Source organism: Lepisosteus oculatus, chromosome 28 (assembly GCF_040954835.1).
Source record: "Lepisosteus oculatus isolate fLepOcu1 chromosome 28, fLepOcu1.hap2, whole genome shotgun sequence".
NCBI classification, from domain to species: Eukaryota; Metazoa; Chordata; class Actinopteri; order Semionotiformes; family Lepisosteidae; genus Lepisosteus; species Lepisosteus oculatus.
Genome location: NC_090723.1, coordinates 1,851,234 through 1,867,484, shown reverse-complemented (window position 1 = coordinate 1,867,484; position 16,251 = coordinate 1,851,234). Strand labels below are relative to the sequence as shown.

Sequence of the window (16,251 nt, the reverse complement as noted above, 5' to 3'; positions counted from 1 at the left end):
ATCGAGCAAAAACTTCATTCATTCTTCATCAAAAATACAATGAAATCAAAAGCAACACTGTTCAAAAAACACTTCCAGGGGCTGTCTTTCGCTAATTGATCTCTTAAAACTGTAATTATATTTAATGAAAAAATGATAAAAGCTAGCCTTTTTATCCAAATCCTAAATAGGCTCTCGTCTTTTTGCCTGTACAATGAGAAGTTTCACGTTACCATGGTAATATCTTTTGCCAGGAAATTAGAATGCTCCTATTGCCTCAGTAATTGTCATCCAGGTTCCTGAAGCTAATTAATACCATCTTTACATCTGATCTGAAAAATGCAATTTCCTCTGTATTCATCTTTAGCTTTATGATGGATTATTTACCAGTAAAAGGAGAAAATGCCTCCTCCCTTTTCAAAAACTTTAATTTCTTGTGTCACTCTTAAATATTTAACCCATGGTTAGAAAACAATTCTCCCTTAGGTTTCAAGGCAAGCGATTTCTGCATATTTTGCTCTGAAAGTAAAGACCATTAGCACCATTATTCCACTTTTACATTTCAACAATAACTATAACATTGACTCCTTTACATTATCCTTTGGATCTTAGTCTGGTTTTTCAATTTAACTACAGGTTTTCACTTTATGTTTTTCATCGTAGCTTTCTTTTTCAGAAAAAAAAGTTTGGAATCAGCAGTTGTTTTTTTATAATTTGTTATATAAGAAATGTTATTAAAATATTGATACCAGTTTCAGTGGAGCACAATCACCATCTGTTTTGTGACAAGGCTGAAGTGAGGCAGCATAAACACTTCACTCTTCTCTTTAGATCGATTGCTTCTCTATTTCTACTTTTATGAACGTTATCTGTTATCATGTTGCTGATTGTTTTAACCTGTAATGGGTTTTGTACTTTTAGAAAATATATGGTGGCGTATCAACAGCTTCTGGGCGCAGTGGTTAGCGCAGAGCTGGGCTCCTGGCTTCAGTTCTGGACATTAAGTGCTCTCTGGGTGGAATTTGTATGTTGTCCCGTGTTCATGTGGGTTTCCCCCAGGTGCTCCAGTTTGCTCCCACAGTCCAAAGAAGAGATATACTGGGTTAATGGATGTCTGGGTAAATTGGCCCTGGTGGGTGTGAATGCAGGTATGTCTGTGTGTGCCCTACAATGGACTGGTGTCTCGTTTAGGGCGTACCCTGCCTTGTGCCCATTGCTTGCCAGGATAGGCTTCTGCTACCCCACAATCCTAGATTGGAAGATGAAGTCATAAAATGCATGGATGGATTAATCCATTCAGTATGCACCAGTGTCGGTTTTAAGAAATTGTGGTGCTGTTACCTTTGTCTTTTTCCAGGTCTGCCTCTATGTTCCTCTTGCACTTGGCTTTGGCTTCAATTAGCAGGTAGATCTGCTCATCTTTTGTGATGACATCATCTCCGTCGACCTACCAAGAAACAGGAACACTTACTATAACATGAGTTTGTGCTGTCTTCCATTGACCACTTACCCAACTTGGAACTGTGGAACCCAACTATTGTGTGCTACAGTCCTGTCTTAAGTTAATTTAGCAAATTATAACTTAATTTAGACAATGATTTATTTAATTTGTCACAGATGCCTCTTGATTATTTATGAGATTCCCAAATCCTTACCATTTTCCAGATCTGTATCTCGAAGATCAGACTTTGGGCTGCTTACAGTATATTAGTAACTTCTTTTGATTTCAGATGTTACCATCAAAGATCTTCGCCCAGCAAAAGTGCTGCTGTAATTCAATATATAGTTTGGCCTCTATGTGTCACACAGCTCAGATCTGAGTCTGGCCATTAACCAACTGTGGTCAAGAATCACCAATTGATAATGAACATTTGACCATATATTGCCAGAGCTGGCTGTGTTAATTTAACTGACTAAATTAAAGCTGTGCCTCATTGTCGTGACAGACACCTTTGATTCAGGAATGTTTTCAGCACGAGCTGCCTCACTCCTCCAGTGCATGTTATCTCCACTGTGGGCATTAAGGGACTCACAGTGGGGAAAATGGCAGCCAGCACTGATTGTGCACTGCTCTCCTTGTTGGTATGAATGTCTTCAGTGAAAAACGATCAATTGACAGGTAGTGATCCCAGAAATACAATTGTTGATTATAAATACAAATCAGTTTAGCCATTAAACACATGAGCTCTCAGGAAAAGGAACAGTAAAACTGTTACAGGAAGCAATCTGAAAATTTGACGCAGCCACACATTTGTTCAGATTTTATGTGGAAATGCAAACCATTCTTTATTTTCTTACAACTGGACCAATAGATGGCATTGTGTTGCCAACAACATAGTCTGAACTAGTACAGAGTAATCCATCTGCTGTCAACGGGTCTGGGGTATTATGACAGCTCAGTTCCTGCATTGCAGCTCTCAGACAGTTATTAGGTAGTTGTTGCCTAAGCTAAATTTGCAAATACTGTGTATTTAATCGTCTCAGTCTGGCTGTTGTGAAATATTTGCTGTCGGGTGCAGTATGTGGCACTACCTCTCTAGTGCTGCACAGCAAGTCTCCCATGTTTGGCGCCTATATTTTCATAGTGCCTACACTCACTGAGCAGGGAGAAGAGCACAGTGGCTCCCTTGTAGCTAGAACATTTCACAGCCACTAACCAAAGCTAGCAGATGTCTGTTCTCAGGCACAGAAAAAGCATGGGACTGTCACAATAGACATAGCTTAAACACCTCAAGGCTCCAGGCCTCATCTCTTCCTTGCTTTGTGATTTTGGTGAGTTCAATTGTCCTTTTATTTTCTATTTAGAATAAATCGGCAATCCCCTCAACTGCTTCAAGTGTCAAAAGAGATGAAAACATCATGTAGGTGTCTCCCAGCCAGCAGCACAGCGAAGGAGGACAGGGACTGAAAGGTACACCCTGTGGGTGTAGAGGTGTGGTTGATTGTGTGGATAACCGCATGCTGTGATTATCACCCTGCAGGTCCTGCACTATTGGACACAATCTTGATTCCAAGGGGTTAAGAGTTCACTGGCTGTGTCATCAGATTTGGATGAATTCAAAGTAAGCCAGGAATTCCTTGGTTAACAGGTCAACAGCTTCTGAAATTCCTATGGGCCTGTAGTGTTATCAGCGGGATCTGTATCCATTGTTTTAGATACATTGTAAGCTCTGGGGTTTGCTTTGCAAGAAGAAGTGAATATCCTGGCATTGCTCTTCAGGGTCAGTGCAAATGTGCTTGTACAGTATAGTGCTGATCCAAGCTGAAGAACAATTGGAAATTCAAAAATTGACCTAGCGTAAAATTGGTATTTGAAAAAAATCAAAAAAGAACAATTATCCTAAAAATAAATGAAAGCTAAGCAATAGGATTACATGTCAGCTTTTTTTGTTTTGAAAAATATTTGAGAGCATGAGATCATTTTATTTTAGTGGCAGTGGCTACATATTTTCATGAAAAACAAAATTAAACTACAAGACACCCCCATCCTATTTAAAGTTTTGGGAAGTTACATTATGCCTGAAGTATTTCATGAGCCCATTGTGTAGTTTCTGTGGTGTTCTCTGCTGCTCTTATTTAATTACTTCTCTAACAAACTGCCCCCCCCCCCCCCAACACAAAATGCTGTCTGTAAACTTCCGGGAGAGTGAGAACAGACAGAGGAAGGCTGTGGATATTTTGACTGAACTTGATTCACATGACTGTTTCTTCAGAGAGGTGCTCGCCCAATAAACAGTGGTTAAAAGCAGCTTCATTTCACTGTATTGTGCAATAGACGCTAAATTCCACGTCACCCAACCCTACAGAAAGATGCTTTTGTGACCACGTTCAGACTGCTGTGATGTTTTGTGTGGGCGTCTTTTGTGACCACCCTCTCTGTACATCAGAGAAACATTAACTGTCACACGTTGTGAGTAAGAAATGTCTGTGTCCACTGAGGTTATAAAGGTGGAGCCAGTGGCCACTGAGATTTATTTTCCTCTGGTCTTCGCAGCCAGTGTGATGTTTGCTGGTCAGGCTCTATGGGTTTATTTATGTTCTTTGGGGAATTAAGGCCATGGATTGATTGCCTCTTTCTTCTCCCGGCTGGCCATCAGATTCATGAGCAGTAATTTTGATGATCGACTGATGAATGATAGAATATTTGTTCTATTTGACCAACATTTCCAGGTACTTTGATTTCTGATATTCGCTACCTCTTTGATCTCACTGTGAGCCTTTGCTTCCTTTAGGACATTTAAGTGTAAGGAGGCATTGTGGGTAACGGTACCATCTCACACACCTGTGGTCCTGGGTTCAGACCCCAGGGGTCTTTTTGTGTGGAGTTTGCATGCCTTGCCCATGGCAGTGTGGGATAGCTGCAGGTGCTCTCCAGTCTGCAGCCCGCAGGTATGTTGTATAGGTCGTGTGATGTCATGTCTCTGGAGTCCCCCTGTGTGTGTTAACATCCCTCTGGACCTGTTTAGTTGGGCTCCAATTCACCTCACCCCTTTAAGCATTTATTAAATATGTAATTCAGTATGAATTCTGCAACCCTCATCAATCAGTATTAAGAGTCAATACATGTAAGTTTTTATCAGTACTCTTTATTCTTTATACTCTTAAGTCTCATCACGTTTGTCTCCTGCTAGAAGTTCTACATGTTTACTTGGGGTATTTAAATGGCAATCTGTATTTGTCCATCATCTGAGGCAAGCTGATGAATGGGCCTTATTAGCAACACTAGAGATGAGGCGCAGCCAGGGACAAACAGCAGAGACATGTGGAGCAAAGTTCCCTCTAACAGTAAAACTTTTTGCCCACTTGGGGTTCAGTGGCTCAACTGAAATTAGGCATCCATGCATTTTCTCACTGCTCCTTCCAATTCAGGGTCACGGGGGAGCTGGAGCGTATCCCAGCAAGCAACAGGCGCAAGGCAGGGTACAGCCTGGACAGGATAGCAGTCCATCGCCGGGCACACACACATGCACACACCAGGGCCAGTTTTCCCACATGCTCCAGCACGTGGCTCATGCCACTGTTCAGCCACAGTGGCTCCCTCCGCTGCTCCCTGACAGGCCCATCACAAAGAACCAGCTGCTGAAGCTGATGTGTGGTGAACGTTCTGTATTATTATTATTATTATTATTATTATTATTATTATTATTATTATTATTATAACACAAATGTCACAGCAACTTACTTGTCTCATATTTTTACTGAATTAAATTATCAATAAATATAGATGCACTCTAAGACTCTCTTTTAAAATAAATAATGCATTTTCACACAAATCATTGGTTTATGGCTCTTTTTCCTTCTTGTTAGAATTTCCAGATGTCTGTATCATTTTTGTCAACAGCGGATATTTAGTGCATTTTCGTACTGACATTTTCTTGGAGAAATTGATTTTTTGCAGCCGCAATCTGCTGAGGTCATGGCTTCTCGTGACCCTTCAAAGTGTTGTTTGACATGCTGCAATATAATGAGTGAAACAGACTCAGGATGTTTACTTACTCATGCGAGAGGGACAGAAGCCAGAGTGAACTAAAAAGAAGATTTTGTTCCATAGTCCATACACTGTCCATGCAGTGAAACCAATCTCGTCACTGCTTTTTTGCTATTAGCTTCTAAATATTCTGTTGGGTGTTTTGGTTTACACTAGCTAAATGAATAGCTTACATTTGAATCTGTCATGTTTTGGTACTTGTAAGAGGGCTCGTATGCAGGGAAGTTTCAGGGGAAAGAAACACCCTTTCTTCACAATGAATGGCCTCTCATTCAGATCTAAAATGATGAAGATAATCCCTTTGATATGTAGGCATAAAGCAGGGTGTTACCTTTCTGAGTGATCCGCTATCCTGTGTTCTCTACCGTTGTGTTGTTGTCATCCTTGCTCTTGCTTCCCTTGAGGGAGATTTCTAAACTCCCAGAATTCCAAAACCATTTTTAACCAATAGGATCGTCCGATTTCAGCCCATAGACTTACACCCTTAAGGGGGCCACTGATCATGCTGTCATGTTGATTGAATGCAAAAACCCCAGAAGAAACTGCTTCTGTAGATAAGATATGAATAACTAATACCCCCAAAGCGGAATGCATCCCATAACCTGTCAAAGGGTTCAGCTGCTGAACACGGCCGTAGCTCCTTCCAGTAAATGCTTGTCATAAAAACTCGATGAGCCAAGAGTGCTGGAGACAGTCATGTACACTGAGTTGATTCTGAGCAGCTTTTCATTAACCCCTGGGGAGCCAGGAGATGTCTCATAAACTGAACCCTGTGTTCCCCTTCACTATTTTGTGTGTGTTATTTGATGGTTGTCTCAGTGAGAGGTGCTCATTGTAGTCTGGGCTTTGCTCTTTTAATGTTTGTGTTTTGGGTCTAGGTTTAGAATCTTTGTGTCCCGAAAACTAATAAAATTTTTGCTGGTAGGACGTGTTTTAAGGGAAGCCTGTGGTAAGACCTGTGGTAACAGTCGGGATCTTCTGAGACAGTTTTTACTCTAAAAATTGGAATTGTTAGTGAAAATGCAGTGTGTGATTTAAACATGTGACTATTACGGGATAATTTCACAGTGAAGATTACAGCAGCCATAGTGCGCCAGTACACTCCCCACACATCAGCTCTCAGTGAGGAGGAGAGCAGAGTGATGAAGCCAGTTCAGAGATGGGGATAATTAGGAGGTCATGATGGCTAACTAGCATCAGTATGATTGAAAAGAGCAGATGTGAACTTAGTTAATTAATGTCTTACTTTCTTAATTATGTTTTATTAAGATTATTTATTATTATTTTATTATCTGTATACATTTTGAATACTGTATTTTGTATTTAAGTTTTGAATTGATCGGTGATAAATAAATGATATTCAAGAGATTGTTTAAGTAAAGATCTTATAAATATAGAAATTAGATATACTGTATTGTACACTGTATGTATACGTGAAGACTTTGAAAATGTGTTAACCTCTCTTTTATTATGCAGTCAATGGCATGGTTTTGGGGAATTAGAATGATATATTGGGCAAAAAGTCAATGCAAATATATGAAAAAATAATGTCCACTGCAGGACATAGCACATTATGGTGTTTTCATTGACGTTGAAACCACAGTATAGCACTGACAACTGTGGTAAAACCTAGTGAACATGTAAACTGCCAGCATAACTATACACTTCCATCCTAGATTTTGGGGCGGGAATCTGACATTCTGTTCACCTTTAAACGGGAGAGTGCTTGTTTGATGGTTTAATTGAAGCTGAAATAGGTAGACAGGGGTCAGATCTAGGTTTCTTTCTATGGTGGAGTGAAGTTTCTAAGAATAAAATAAGAAAATGTAAAACTTTGAAAGAGCAAGATGGATGTTTTGTCATATCTGCAGCCTGTCTGATATGATTACTGGTCTTTGAAGATATTGCCAGTAACATAGGACACACACACTGTGAACAACAATATAAAATTATTTGGTAAACAAGACCACTCCAACAAATGCTTTTAAGTGACAGAGAAGATTAAGCACTTAGAAAAGCAGATGGTCTTTGTGATACTTCATTTCTCACAAACATTTAACTTGTCAAGTCATTTCTCCCCAGAAATACAGTTTGACAAGCGAAGACAGGCCTATTCAGTTTGAGAACAATTGGCAATTTTACAGCTTCTTCTAGTGGGTGATGTTTTATACTAAAGAAGGGAAGAAAGGAACATGCCTTTTGTTCTAAGAAAAGAGTTGAAAAATACAGTATATTTATATATTACATGTAGGCATGGAAAGACATGAACAATTTATGAGTATATCCATACTATTAATGAGAGTGATCTTATAGCTTACCCTTCAGCACATTCCCCTGTTCGTTTAAAGGGCTACAAAAAGTAAATATTGGAAATATCTATTGATTTAACTGTTGATTTTAAGGTATGGAACAAAGTGTGTCATAGGATTTATGCTGACAGCAACTAATGTCTTTCAATTTTCCCTAAAGCCAAATGAAATCTCATTCTAAGATCTTCTAAATGTTTGGAGTAAGTGAATGACGCCAAAGTACCTTTTGACTGTAATGCAGTGAGTTTTGTAAAGTGATTCTGGGATCTCAAACATTATGTAAAGTAATGTGAAGCATAAACGTACAATCCTGTTTTCAGGATTGGATTTGTTACAATTCCTGCTGTGTACGTCCTGTGCTGTGTGTTTTTCAGTGCTTTTATTTAAGGGAATAATTTCTCAAGCTGTCTATAAAACTGTCCAGAAACAGAAGAGACTTGTCTAAGGGGTCTTCATTGCAGCTTTTCACTGGGTGTCTTCACTACATGCCTGGGGGAAGCCACTGTTCCCAGCCAAAATACCCAATGATTTTGAAGTCCTCTTTCAAAAATTCAAAGTTTTGCTTGTTTTGAGATTTATAATCTACAGTTTTGTTCGTGTTTGACACTAATTATCACTCAACGTGCAGCTCTGTTCCCCCACGCTCCCCACAGCACAACTGCCCATTCGTGCCTGATGCTGCTTGATGTGTTGTGAGGTCCAGGGCTTGCAGGAGGCACCCACAAAGTTACGGGGGAACCATTTCAGGGCATGCCGAGGATACCCTGGCTGACGCGCGCAAGCCACACAATCTGGCAGTGCTCGCCAAACGCCTGCCCCTGCAGGGCTTAAACCCCAGTGCTTTGTGGGCTCTGTCCACACAGGACTACTCTCTGGACAGAAGGCAACTCCGTCACGCCAACAGGCCGGGTCCTCAGCATTGGCAGAGTTCCGCGTGAGGACAATCATGACTCTCCTCTGCCCCCGCCAGGCTGCAATCCCGGTCTCTAGCAGACTGCGAGCCGCGCAGTGCCACTCTGCAGCCAGCTGAGCACAGATAATCCTGATGACCCTCAAGATCGGATCTTCTGTTGCAGCAGAGTTTTACACTGTCTAATTTCAGAGTGGAGTAGCAGGCGCTTCTGTAACTCTGGTACACTCAACCTGTTGTGCACCCAGTCTGCTACGACAGGTTTTAACCCTGCCATCCGAGTGAGCCACTCTGCACCTCTCAGAGTCAATGCTTAAAAACTACTTATTTTGGGCTCTGAAGTACACACACATACAGCACAATGATCGATTTTTTTCTCCATTTAGTCATCATGATCTTATCTAATCAAAATATCACTCCCTTTAACAAGCACATGAATTCACACTTTTTCATAGCAAAGCCCTAATCCCTAGTTTGTAGTTTGCCAGGGTCTAGCACATAAATAAAGGCTTCACTGAGAGATTGCGCTTGGAATTGTTTTAAGCCAGGGGGTAAACAAATTCTATTGACATCTCCTGAAGAGATGGTATTGATTTCATTTCACTGTACCTATAGAGCAAACAGCTTGTTTCTTAAGCACAGCCAACAATCAGTGCTGTCAGATTTCTCCAGTTTAATAACTGCACAATTATCTGTCCTGCCTTGTTCCAATAAATCTTCTTGTTCCCTTGTGTGCTAGTCTTCACTCCCCTGATTCTCTGTTTTCACTTTCTTTGTATTTCCTGTGCATTAGAATTTGCAAACACTCTTTCTGTTTTCCCTTTCCTCCCGGCTCAAGAGGTATGAAACAGACAGACATGCATCCATCCAGACCCTGTCTTCATCATATTTTTGTTTGGATGCTCACAGGTCTCATGCAGCTGACATTTTAAAACTTGTAATTTGTGGTGCAGCGTTTACATAACGTATTTGGTGTGAATTGTCAAATCCTTGTATGTCCACCAATTAAATAAATAGGCCTTTTATTGAACAAATAAAAACAGAATTTCCTGCATTAAGATTAGCATTTGGCAGTACAGATACAGTGGCAGTGGTTTCTGCCCTGCGATGGACTGGCATCCCTTCTCTGATGTAGTACTACCCTGTGCCCTTGTGGTGCCAGGTAAGGCATTCGGTGACACTTAACTAGGAAAAAGTGTTTTTTTTTAAAGTGGGAGGAAGATAAACGCGGGCCTGTCACTAATTCTGGGCTGAGTGTGACACTCTGGAGTTAGAGGGAAGTTTGATTTATACTCAGAGTGAAAAGAGTGTGCCAAAACACGGTTACTGAAAAACAAAATATTGAACAGCTTGTGAATAATGTGCTTACAGATAGAACAAAAAATTGCTGCATATCAAGTCCTTCTGTTTTGCTAAACAAAACCAACATCTGACCTTAGACATTCTGAGTGATGACATTGCACTTGCTTTGCTTCTGTTTTCAGCAAATTTTCTGTTTTATGTCATTTGATACTGTTGGGGTGAGGCCATGTCCCTCTGAGAGCACAGCCCCCTCTCAGGAGAAACATTTTGGTTTCATTTCACTGTTTCACTGGAATTTTACAACGGTCAGGACAAATGAGATGACCTGTCAGAGAGGCAGAAGGAAAGGCAGAAGGAGACAGTCAGCCAAGGGTAAACACATCTCTGGCCTTTGTCGAGAGATTAGATCTAAACTAAGTAGGAAAATGCAGGATTCTATATTTTAATTCCCTGTTAACATGAGTAGAGTTTTTTTAATGTGCTTTTTCAAGTGGGTTTTCCCACTAATTATAGAGTCTGGTCCAAAATGGGATCAGAAAAACAGGCTGTATGAAATAACATATTACCATCGACAGAGCCTTTCAAGAAAAGCTGTCCTAAATGCATCTTGGAAGTGGAATGCAAGAACAGAGAGATGATCCTCTGCCCAGTTTTCTGTCTCCCTCCAGGAAGGGTCAGGACTTAGGGATTTGGGGATAAAAAGCAGGGAAAGAGGAAAAGAACTACAATGGAGCGGAAAGAATATGTAGTTAGGAATATTTACAGTGCTCTGGAATTTAATTGTCAATTTCTTTTCTTGTGTGATTGTTGTCACCCAGAATTATAATAATACTTGACCGCCTCCAGTCTAACAACAATGTTACATTCTTTAATATACATTCAGGATCCAATAGGAACTCACCATTTAACATTATTGATGAAATGCCTATCCAGTGGCATTTTTTTATAGATTAATACATGACGGTTTTCACAGCCACTTTTATATCCTGTTAATTTTAAATTATTGTTCTGTATACTGTAACAGTTTCCAAGATACCAAGAATTTCTAAAAATCGCAATGCATCTCTCCCAAAAATTATGCCCTGTTTTTATTGAAACATCAATAGAATACTTAGTGTCTAAGTCTAGGACCTTTGACCTCATATAACCTCTGTTATGACTTGGCTGCAGACTGAACTAACAGTGTAATATGTTGAATGAAAAAAATGGGGTGTATATCTGGAAGAAAGGCTCCTTAAGACAGACATTTATTTAAATTCCTTTAAGATTGTAACACAAGGCAAAATAAGACAGAGATGTTAAAATGTTGTAAAAAATGGAAGAAGGTCGAGAATGTTTTGTTACAAATACAAATACCTCTTGACTGTAATAAACTGCATAAACGTACAATCCTGTTTTCAGGATTGGATTTGTTACAATACCTGCAGTGTACATCCTGTGTGTTTTTCAGTGCTTTTATTTAAGGCAATTATTTCTAGTGTATAGTACACAAGGGAATAGTGTATTTTTTTTGTACAATACACTAGTAAGGCCTAATTTAAAATATGTAAAATTGTGTACACCACAGAGACCAAAAGAATCTTTTTAATCTTCTGCAAGGACAATTACAAGGGAACCAGACTGAAGTATTCAAAATCCTCAAATGCTGAGAAAGTTCTGTGGAATTCTTTAGAATCATCAGGGAAACATGAAGCAGAGAACGCAAGTGGAAACAGGGAGGTGCGCTTGAAACTGAGGAAAGGAGTCTGACAGAAAGGCAGCGGGGGTCTGGAACAAGCTACCCAGCCAAAGCTGATGGCCTGGCTTCGTTCAAGGCATGGCTAAATGAGATACTTGGATCAGTGACCACAAGTCAAATGATCCGGATGGACTGAATAGCCTCCTCAGCTTTGTAACCATTCTCATGTTCTTAGTATTTTGATCATATTGGCATGTGATGTAAAAACACCAAGGGAGAATGAAATGCAAGTACTGTATGAAGGTAAAAAAAACCATGTGTGTGACTTTTTCACGGCTCTTCTCAGCGATACTGGTTTAAACCTGGAGCCAGAGCCTTCTGTGGCAGCAGTGCTGTGTCCAGAACAGACAAGACCAGACACAAGCTGAGGAAACCAGAGGTTCACAAGGTCAATGGTTCCTGGAGGGTCAAGACAGCAAACATCACATCAACTGCAAATGAATTTACAGTCTTTTAAGGGTTCACTGAGTAAACAACAGTCAGGGAAGCAGAAAGTAGGGATGATTGCAAGGGATCTGCTGTGTTCTCTTCTGCCGCCAAGAGATATTTAAGCAACAATTGGACATGCAAATTTATCCTTGACTTCTACTACATAAAGTATGCAGGAACCATATTCCAATACCATTAAGATAATTAAAACAACATAAGGTTTATTTTGCCACTTATTAAATGGAATGAAAAAAGTCTTAATAGAGGTCTTAGATGGGGAAAAACATCAAATTTCTTTTTTTTTTTTGTAATGTAGCAGCAATATGTGCATTAAAATCACCCTGACTTGCAAATTACTTCTTGGCTCTGCACTAATCTGAGTCTTTTCTCTACTTGCATAAAATTAATTTGCACATGGATGCGCAAAATACTGTACTGTATATACCAAGTACGATACCGTTCACGAGAAGCATAGCATGTGCATTTTCAATGTAAATGTAATGCATTAAGGTTAATAGCAATTGATACATACAGTATATTATGTCTCATAGATCACTCGGTGATTAGACCTTTTTTAAATGTAGCCTAGTCCCTCATTTTTAAAAGTGTTGTGCCAATTCAGTATTTCTGCCAGGGTGATCTTTATTAGTTTACAATAGTAGGTGTGTGTACAACCTTATTGTCAACTATGCATCAAAAACTATCTGTCCGATCGTACCTTATTGGTCCTGACTGAAATACACTACTTAAAAACTACCAAAAGAAAATTAGATTGCCCCTCTCTGTTCACCACCAGTGCCATTAAAGCTCTTTTTCTGCATTAACACCATATTAATTTCTTCATGTGCCTTCACAAGAAAGAGACAGCAAAGAGCAAACAGGCACTCTGCTGTTTTCTTGCAATCAGTTTAAAACACATCTCCTTTATGGTGTGATCTGTCTCCGTATTTGGTTATTTCAGGAGGCAGAGTTACCTAAAATATTTGTGTCTGACAGTAAAATTTATTTTCACTCTTCTTGCCTTAAGAAACAACTGTGTTTTGCATCTTAAAGAGGAATTTGGAACAATGTAATGTGAGATTTGTCTCTTGGTACTCAAAGAAAATTTTACACTAATACAAACTTAATAAAATATCCATACATCTAATGTAAATGTAATCATTTTCTGTCCAATATTTTACAGTTGATAAATTAGAACCGAGCCTTTCTATACAAAACAACACAAATAGAGCAAACACAATTAAAAGTTACTTTTTCTTTACATATTATAACCGCCATAGTGAAAACACTAATAATAGTGAAATAACTAATAGTGAAAACAACCATATATTTTTTAGGAAACTGTAAAATCAAACAGAGCTACCAGTATACTAAAAATACCTTGACCGTGGCCTTACAGCTCCATTTGTCAATACATTCATGTTTATAAGAATTGTTCTGATAGCGTATTTTGTAAAATATCTCTTAATGGTAAGAACGGTACTGTAATGTTCCTGTTTAATGCGTTTTTAGAATTCTAGAAGAATTCTGCAGGATTTTTACAAGAATTGCCACAGGATAGTTTTGTTTAGGTTTGATGGTCTACCAGACTTACAATTCAATAAAGATGCCAGCTATAATTGGTTTGTGCCCTATCTGATTTCACAAGCCCAGATCTGTTTTGTTCCATGAACTCCCAGAATAAAACCTTTTTTTAAAGTCAGGGATGCAAAAAAGAAACATTGTAACATGTAAAACTTAAACACAAGCACCGTGTGAATTTCAAAGAGCAGTTACATAGCTCAATCAGGATATGATGTCTTTTAGAAACTTGGAATTAAGTTTTGTCTGAGCTGCTCTGATGCAGCATGAGGAATTGTCTCGTTTCAGTAAAAGTGTCTTTAACTCTGTGTGTCGTGTGTAGCTGTTGGGACTCACCAGTGCATAAACATCAGGGAGAATGGAGCCCAGAAAGGCAAGAAGAACACTGCAGGCCCGTGTGAACATCTCCCTTCTCTTCGTGGTCACCCTGATCCAGAGGCAGTCTGTGGTGAAGATGCTATCAGGAGAAGACTGAGCGCAGGCCGATCTCCCTGTCTCTTGGTCCAGACATTCCTCTATCACCTGTCCCACAAAGTTCTCCAAAGTTATCTTGAGCACCCCACTCACATAAAACAAAGAAAAGAAACCAAGCTGAGGAACGTGTTTTCTTCTCTGCGTATTTCACTTTTTACGTCTCTGTTTTTGGGAACGACACACGAGCCACACGAAAAACTCGCTGTCCTTTCCGGGAGGAAAGATAAGGTTTTGCCTCTTGCAGTTTCCTGGCAGAAGCTGTGCACAATTTAGGGACCATTATCAGCCCCTGGGAGTGTCCCCAAGAGGAAATGAGTTTGAGAGAGCACCCAAATGCTTAAAAGAATCTTTTCCTCTTCTTTTAATCTCTCCTTTAGAACTGTTAGCTTTGAAATCTGCAGCCAGCCCCTCTGTCCTCTCAGGGCCGGTGGAGTGCTGACTTTTCTGCACAGCCTGGCTGCTCTCGGTGTGTGTGTCTGTCATGTGGAGCGCTGGAGAGATAGTCAGATAATGCTTTTCCATTCAGCCACTAGACAACTCCTGCAGCAGGCTGCCTGCTCAATGAAGGAAGGGCTGCTTGCGTGCTCACTGCGTTAACCCTTTCCTGTCAGCAGCAGCTGTCTGTGGCTTGTGCTCTGCCACTGAGAAGACTATTGCAGATACTCTTATCCAGGGTGGCTTACACAATAATGCAACAATAGCTAAATTCTAAAAATGACAATCGTTCAAATATAGTGACAAAGAAAGTTAATCGTACAAATGACAAGAAAAGCAAATCAGTGGGCCAGGCACATCTAAAAATGGCCGTGTCTGTGACTACAATGTCCATCGAGAGGTAAACATTGTGTAGGTTAGGAATCATTGATTACAGGACAGAAAGAGCAGCAGGGAGCAGAGAGCAGCATAAGCCGGTGGTAAAAGTTCACAGCAGTGATTTCAATGGGTAGTTAAAGGTGACCAGGGACTCAGGGGCTGTGATTTCAATGGGTAGTTAAAGGTGACCAGGGACTGAGGGGCTGTGATTTCAATGGGTAGTTTATTCCATTACTGCAGATCCAGGGATGATAGTGAACAGACCCGGGAGGTGGGGGACTGGAGAAGAGGAACAGGCAGTGTGGTTAAGGAGGAGCAGTGGATGTAGGAGGGACTGGAGACAGACTGCGGCAGAGAGTCAAAGACAGCAGTGGGCAAGAACTAGTGTTTGGAAGGCAGAGAAAAGACCAGGAGGAGCAGAAGAATGAGCTGGAGACACTGCACAGATGGCCAGCCAGAAGGGAGCAGTTGCAATTGTTCAGGCATGAGAACTGGTTGAAGGGTAATTTAAAGAAGAGCATCTTAACATCTTCACTAACAATCCAGTTCCAGTCACTTCAGAAAGAAGACTCATTGGAGCTGAAAATGTGAAGAAAAGCAAGCTGGAATTTCTTCAGTTTCAAATAATTCTTAAAAGTGCACTGTATGTTACAGTGACCATGTCAGGGCAGATCTTTCTAAAGGACATGACAGTACTTCATGATCACCTTACACATTCAGTTTGATAACCAGCCCCTTTCTGTCTGTTTCTCCCAGTTCAGGGTTGAAGGGGAGCAGGAGCCTATCCCAGAAATAACAGGAGCAAGGCACAACACCCTGTGGACAGGATGCCAGTTCATCACAGGGCACTCCCAGACACGCACTCACTCCTCACTCCAGAGCCAATATCCCCAGAAGCCAATTATCTACTAGTGCTGGACTCTGGAAGGAAACCCACCCAAAGGAGAACATATTAACTCCACGCAGATAAAACCCCAGGTCCAGAATTGAGCCCAGGACCCCAGCGCTGCGAGGCAGCAATGCTAACCACTGCACGTCCGTGCCGTTCGTGTTTGATAATATGTTATTATTATTAACATAGAACTTGACCTTAATGTGACAAGCAAGCATTTGGCTTGATCCTTTCTTGAAGAACAAGCATTCATTACCACTGAGTTAATATACCCAGAGTATCACTATTTGCTTTTTTTCAGATGAGAGAGGAATTACTGCTGCAGCAGACATCGAT

At 40.4% G+C, this 16,251-nt stretch overlaps 1 protein-coding gene across 1 annotated transcript in view; it reads right to left on the bottom strand.

Annotated features, from left to right (window-relative positions):
• The window catches only part of LOC102684813 (parathyroid hormone/parathyroid hormone-related peptide receptor-like), a 37,542-nt gene extending 22,811 nt beyond the window's left edge, over positions 1–14,731 (bottom strand). Inside the window, exons 1-2 of the mRNA XM_006638158.3 lie at positions 14,073–14,731; positions 1,321–1,426 (exon numbers count right to left, since the gene is read on the bottom strand). Of these exons, the coding sequence (XP_006638221.3) occupies positions 1,321–1,426; positions 14,073–14,141 (175 nt within the window). The 5' untranslated portion in view covers positions 14,142–14,731. The remainder of the gene's footprint in view (positions 1–1,320; positions 1,427–14,072) is intronic.
• Positions 14,732–16,251: the final 1,520 nt, after the last annotated feature.